Below are 6611 nucleotides of genomic sequence, written 5' to 3'. Positions count from 1 at the left end.
TTCCCCCGCGGGGCCGCCGGGGAGCGCGTCCCCAGCGCCGGCAGCCCCGTCTGGGGGCGGCCGTCCCCGCGTTTACCGGCCACCGCCGGCCGCCGGTGCCCGGCGAGGCGCGGAGCCGGAAACCGCGCCGCGCTGCTCCGCGCCCCGCCGGGCTCTCGGCCCTGTCTGGGGGGACGGGGCAGGAGCCTACGGGGCCCCGCCGCCCTCCGCCCACGCCCGGCCCCCGCTCCGCGGCCGCGCTCCCCCGCCCCTTTCCCGGTCCGCGCAGCCAGGCGGAGCGCCGGCGGCGGCCTTTCCAAAGGCCCGCGGAGCACGGCGAGCGCCGGGCGGGCGGGGGGCACGACACCGCGCAGCCCCTTCTCCGCCACCTCCCTCGGCCCGGGGCCGGGCCACGCTGCGGGGGGCCAGCGCTCTGCCCCGTGGGGACGCCGCGCCGGGCGCGGGTCGAGGAGCGGGAGCCGGTGGGGGCAGCGCCGGGCCCCCTGCCCGGTGCCGTCGGACCCCCGCTCCGTAGCCTCGGACCCCCCGCGCGGTGCCGTCGGGGCCCGGGCGCGCTGCCGATCGCGCCCCGCCGCCTGGGCTCCCCCGGGCCGCGGCGGTGGCTGATTGGCGCCGCGGGGAGTTTGCTCGGGGAGGCGGGGGGAGTGTTTGCCGGCGGGGGGTGGTTTCCCCCTTCCCTGGCCGGGCTCATTGGCTAGACGGAGCCGTGGCAGGAAGGGGACAGAGACCAGGCGGGCTCCGCCCCGCGCCAATAGAAACCTATCGAAGGGTAACCCGAGCCCAGAGAAACCCGCGGCGGCGGTGCCAGCACCCAGCCGCCGCGGTCGGGGCCGGCTTTCCGCAGGGGCGGCCGGGGGCGCGGGGGGTGCGCGGGCGGCGGCCGCGCCATGCAGTACCAGCCGCCGGGCGCGGCGCCGGCAGCGGCGGCGGCCCTGGGCGTCGGCGTCCCGCTGTACGCGCCCACGCCGCTGCTCCAGCCCGCGCACCCCACGCCCTTCTACATCGAGGACATCCTGGGCCGCGGCCCCGCCGCCGCCCCGGCCCCCCACTCCCTGCCCGCCCCGCCGCCGCCGACGCTGCCGTCGCCCAACTCCTCCTTCACCAGCCTGGTGTCCCCGTACCGGACCCCCATCTACGAGCCGACCCCCATCCACCCGGCCTTCTCCCACCACCTCGCCGCCACCTACGGCACCGGCGCCTACGCCGGGCCCCTCTACTCCTTCCCCCGCGCCGTCGGCGACTACGCGCACGCCCTGATCCGGCAGGACCCCCTGGGTAAGCCATGCTCCCCCGCCCTCCCCGGCTGCAGCCGCGCCGCTCCCCTCCCGTCCCCATCTCGTCCCGTCCCGTCCTGCCGTCGGGGGCTGGGGGGGAATGGGAAGTGACTGAATTCTGCCCCCGCTTTCCCGCCTGCCCCGCCGCCTCTCCGCGCTCCCCCTGTCTCCCTCCGGCCCCCGTCTGATTTACAGTAAATTAAAGGCGCGCCGCGCTCCGGCGCTGGCAGCGAGACCACAGTGCGCGGCCGCGGTGACTCAGATTTGTTTTCCTTCAACCAAGTGACTCTGAGAGTGTCCTTACTAATGTCGCGTGTGGTTTTGGTGGGGAGCGTTAATTGTGCTGGGAGATCGCATGGCAGATCTCAGCCTTTTCCTGCGGATGACTTGAAAAACAGGCGGGAGGCCGGCTCCGCTCGACGGGCCCCCCGCGGGTCGGGGCGGGTCGGGTCGGGCCGGGCCGGGGCCCAGGCGGCCCCTTCTCGCCCGCGGCCGGGGGAAGCGTCCCCGCTGCGGGGGCTGAGCCCCGCGCCCGGGCTGCAGCACTTGTTCTTAGTGATTGCAAAACTGGACCTGACTCACCACATTTGTGCAGTGAAAGAGGCTGACCCTTTCCGTTCATACAGGAAACCTTGAGCTCTCGATAGGAGTAAATCTGGTTTCAGAAGCTGTTAAGTGTTTTCCTGGCCGCCTGAAGCAGGCTCTTCCCCGAGAGTCGTGCACATTGCTGATTACTTTATCGACATCCTCAATACAGACAAATTCAGGAAACACTCGACTTCTGATAGCCGGGATCCGTTTTTCTGATATTGTTCATTTCCTCTGTGTGGGATGTGACTTTATGACAGCTAAAATAACCAGTTGCTTCCTATTTTTTTGAGTCTGTTTTGCACCAGAATTACTAAAGCCTGACGCAAGCAAAATCTTGAAAAACAATGCAGCAAATTTCAAAGGGTGCAGCCAGCAAGACAGAAAGGCAAACAGAGTGACTCAGTGGCACTGGCCAGAGCCTCCGGCCCCGGGACGCGGCTGCCGCTCCGCAGCGGGGCTGGGACCCGGCGTGTCCCTGCCTGCCCCGCCTCGCTCCGCACCGAGCCCGGGGCCGAGCCTGGCGGGCACCCCGCGGCCACGGGCGGGCGAGCCCCAGCCGCGGCTGGGGGCTTGGGGCGCTCCTTGCCCGAAGCGGGTGGGCGCCCGCGGGGCCGCAGGCACTGGTGCAGAGAAAGGGAGACGGTTTCTCTGGGGCATCGCAGTGAAAGAGCAGAAGGAAGCAAAGGTCTTTTTTTTTTTTTAATCTCTTTTCTTTGCGAGATAGACCAACAGGAAACACATTGACGGAAATGTTGCCAGAGCCCGTAGAGGGCTTTAACTGGTCTCTCTGTTCGGCGGAGGTGAAAAATCAGAGGAGGCGAAAGATCAGACTAGGAACTGGGGGAAATAAAATCAGGCGAAGGAAATTAGCGGGCCCTGGACCCGGCGCGCCTGCAGGCCCGGGCTCGGGCAGGGGCCGGGGCTCCCCCGGCACGCGTGTTCGCGGCTGGCCGGCCGGTGACCCTCGGCGCTGTGCCCCTCTTTGAAGGGAAGCCGCTGCTGTGGAGCCCCTTCATCCAGCGGCCGCTGCACAAGAGGAAAGGTGGGCAGGTCCGCTTCTCCAACGACCAGACCATCGAGCTGGAGAAGAAGTTCGAGACACAGAAATACCTCTCCCCGCCGGAGAGGAAGCGCCTGGCCAAGATGCTGCAGCTCAGCGAGAGGCAGGTGAGGCCGTGCCCGCGCCCCGGGGAACCGCACCCCGTCCCCGCGCAGCCCCCGGGGCCGGCGGCTCCGGCCCCGCCGTGCGGCTGCTGTCGGGGCAGCGCTGCCGGGGAGCCGGCCGGCTCGGGGGGGCCTGGCTCTTGCTTTCTGTTTGTGGCTCGGGTAAGGCTCCTGGCGCTTACCGGCACCGAGACTACCCCGTGCCTTCTCTCGTTGTCGTTGCTCAGGTCAAAACGTGGTTTCAGAATCGCAGAGCCAAATGGAGGCGTCTAAAGCAGGTACGGGGACGTTTCCGTTTCTATAGAAATAAGTAGCTTAATTGTCTTATCTTACGCCGTGCTCGCCTATTCCAGGTTGTATGCAGAAGTCATCTGAAAGGCTGTTTAACCTCTTCACCTTGATTAAAAAGACAAATAGTCATGCTGGAATCCATGAGGGCTCGTTCAGGCAGCACTAACGTTAAAAGCTCCTAATGTGGTTCCTATATCAATTATGCCCGGCTTTCACACACCGCCTATTAAAACTCCACGCTAATTGTTTTGTAAACCCATATGTTGTTTAGCCAATTAACGTGGAGAAGATAAGTAATTGTCAGTAAATTACTTAGGCAGTTGTTTTGGAGAAGAATATTTACTGGTCTTTTAAATCGCCCTCTCTTAATAAACACAAGTCGATTTATTCTGCAAACGTTGGGAGAGGCAGGTACAAACGCCTGGTTTGTTTTGAGGAGCCGCATGAAAAATTGAGTAACTTTTACTTTTCGTTTACAAAGAGTTACAGTGCATGAGGCTGAGAGGTTGAAGCGGTTTCCCTTCCCTTAGAAATTGTGCTCAAACAGCTAGATCTTTTTTTTTATGGCCCAGAGGGCCCGATCCTGCCCAGCTTGGCCAGATCGAGGCCCCTTGACTCAAAGATTTGTGAAAAATCCCTGCATTGTGGCATGAGTCTGGCTTCAGTAAGTGTGACATGGACGGCCAAGTTTTACTGGTAAATCAGCCTTTAATATAAAAATAAGGAAAGCAAACCAATCACAGTGCCACGCTCTAGATATATTTGTTCTGTGAGCTTCCCTGGGTTTAACTGGTGCTTCAGTTGATTTTTTAATAAACCCCTTTAGTCCGGCAAGAGGCGGGCTGAGTTCCCAGTCCTCGGCAGGGCCTGACCCGTGCCGCAGTGTCCGGAGAGCTTGCTTGGGATCTCGGCCATTTTAAGTCATTTCCTCCTTTTCATTCAGTCGCATCCATTTCTCCGAGCCCAAATGGTTATATCATGGGTACGTGTCTCTGCCTGCCTTCTCTTAAGAGTATCATTTCATGCCCCCTTAGGGGACTGGGCTCCCCAGACTGCTGCCGACACAGGGCTACTCCTGCCTTTGGAAATGGGGGTTTGTTTTGTTTTGTTTTGTTTTGTTTTGTTTTGTTTTTAATGGTGAGTGTTTTAATGTTGAGTTTTAGCTTAATTAGTAATTTTTTCCCATTGCTTTCAGGCCACTGATGGATTCGGCCTTCCTCCTTTTGCCGTTGGGTGTAATTAAAGAAAGATCAGGGCAGGAGGAAGCTGTGTGTTGGTGTTTGTAGATTCATAATAAACATTTGCTTTGCTAAAGACAAAAGTTCAGAGGTTCCTGGGCTCCGGCAGCTCCTGATTTTTTTGAATTGGCTGCGATAACCATTGCCAAGGAGCCTTATTCACAGCTGCGGCCCCTGTGGCTGCCGGGGAGTGGGATCAGAGCCGAGCCCCTGCGTGTGGCTGAGCCCTTGTGCGGCCCCATCCCACTCAGGCAGGTTTATAGGCAGGAGGCCCAGGGAGGTAGTGGGACACCTGCCTTTTCCTGCAAGAAACCCAAAGTGGTTTTCCCACCCAGCACAGCTGGAATTCCCAGGCCTCCTGGCTCTGTGGCCCGTATTTCTGTATAAAGCAGGCTTCTTTCATTGCAGGAGAATCCCCAGGCCACCAAAAAAGAAGAAGTGGAAGGTGCTGACAGTCACAGTGACCAAAGGCTGGAGAGCTGCCCGACCCCCGAGCAGAAGGGTAAAGAGGTCTCCCTGGATGGCTCGCAGTACACCCCCTCGCCAGCCTCACAGGAGGACCTGGAGTCAGATGTCTCCGATGACTCTGATCAAGAAGTGGACATTGAAGGCGATAAAGGCTATTACAATCCTACCCACTAATGGCCCTGTGCGCAGAGTGGACCCTAACTCAGCTTGCACTTTACCAGGGGCTGGTTTTGAAGAATATTATGCTACAGGAGAAAACTGTCACCATTCCACTGAAAGAAAAAAAACCAACACCAAATAGACTCATTTTATAATAAGCAGAGAAAGAAAGATGTATTTTCTGCAAACAGTCCATTTTTGGCAGATCCCTAATTTGGTTAAAGGAACATGGTTTGTATTTAATTATTTGTAAGATATATTTGTACATTAATCGATGTTCTAACAGGAATATAATACTGCACCCTGTCCTTACTCATGGGGCTCTGAATCAGCTGCTCTTGGTGATCAGGCAAAACTCCTCTCTAGCTAGTGTGGAAGTGAGTATGGATTGCAGGACTAAGCCCTTTGTAAGTGTAAACAAATGTAGTTTAAATAGATTAATTTAAACACCCTTTGCAAGCAGAGAAACATGTTCTGTGAAATAGGGAGGGATTTGGCCATCCTGACAAGTGCCTTACGCTCACATCCTTTTACCTGCCATGGTGCTCTCTACCGAGACCTCTCTCTGTTCATCAGTTAGAGTCTTTGGACAGATTCATTTTTGCTCTTGCATGACATGAAATGTGCCTTCTCAGATTTTTGAGGACTTTGCCCCACAATCTGGTTGGTTCCATTTGCAGGGAAGAAAACCCCATATTTTTCTCCTTGAAAATCTCTAGCACTGTTTTTTACAGATTTCGTATTTGAGAAGAAAATGTGGGGAGTGATAGGGTCCTGCTGCAGGAGAGAAACTGCCGTCATCTGGGGGGGGATAAGTGAGGCACACAGCCGTGGGAAGATAATGCCTATTGTATACATATCTGCTTCTGTACATACTAGTTTTCTTTAAAAGTCTGGCGGTTTTATACCTCAAGTTGTTCATATTTTGTACATATTTGTTCAATGTTTAAAAAAAAAAAAAGGCAAACCCTGGTATTTAATTTTTGATGGACTTGTCTGTGAAATAAAACTAAACTCTGCACCACCCGCCACGCTGGCCATCCAGTTCCTGGCAGGAGAAATCCCAAACCTCGCCCCCGCCAGCAATGCCCCAGGCGTGTTGCAATCGGGCTTCTCCCTCCGGTGCCGTGCCGGTCACAGGCCACCCTGCGGCCCTACGGGCGCCCTCGCGTTGCGGGCATCTCGCGTGGGCTCATCGCTTACGTTTCTGCTGTTTTTCAGCCTGCCACCCCGCGTTTCGGTTTTGCCTGTACCCGCGCCTCCACGCCTCCTGCCCGCTCGGGAAAGGGCTCTGCGGCGGGAGGAGGAAAGCCTGGTCTGCGAGCCCCGGCTGGAAGCGTAGGTGTTTACCCCCGAGTCGCCCCGACCCTGGGGGGGACCGGGGAGGCGCGGGCTGGAGGAGGAGCGGGGCCGGCAGTGCCCGCTC

The 6611-nt window shown here is 58.4% G+C and overlaps 1 protein-coding gene across 1 annotated transcript; it reads left to right on the top strand.

The window, feature by feature from the left end:
• The first annotated feature begins 770 nt into the window (after nt 1-770).
• On the top strand, nt 771-6202 carry HHEX (hematopoietically expressed homeobox). Its single transcript, XM_072871134.1, has 4 exons — nt 771-1275; nt 2854-3032; nt 3257-3307; nt 4967-6202. The coding sequence occupies exons 1-4, from the start codon at nt 888-890 to the stop codon at nt 5198-5200; spliced, it is 852 nt and encodes a 283-aa protein (XP_072727235.1). The 5' UTR covers nt 771-887; the 3' UTR covers nt 5201-6202.
• The last annotated feature ends 409 nt before the right edge of the window (nt 6203-6611 follow it).

The sequence above is a fragment of the Ciconia boyciana genome, chromosome 8, assembly GCF_034638445.1.
Source record: "Ciconia boyciana chromosome 8, ASM3463844v1, whole genome shotgun sequence".
NCBI classification, from domain to species: Eukaryota; Metazoa; Chordata; class Aves; order Ciconiiformes; family Ciconiidae; genus Ciconia; species Ciconia boyciana.
The sequence above is the reverse complement of the archived record's forward strand: the minus strand, read 5'-3'. Positions and strand labels throughout refer to the sequence as shown.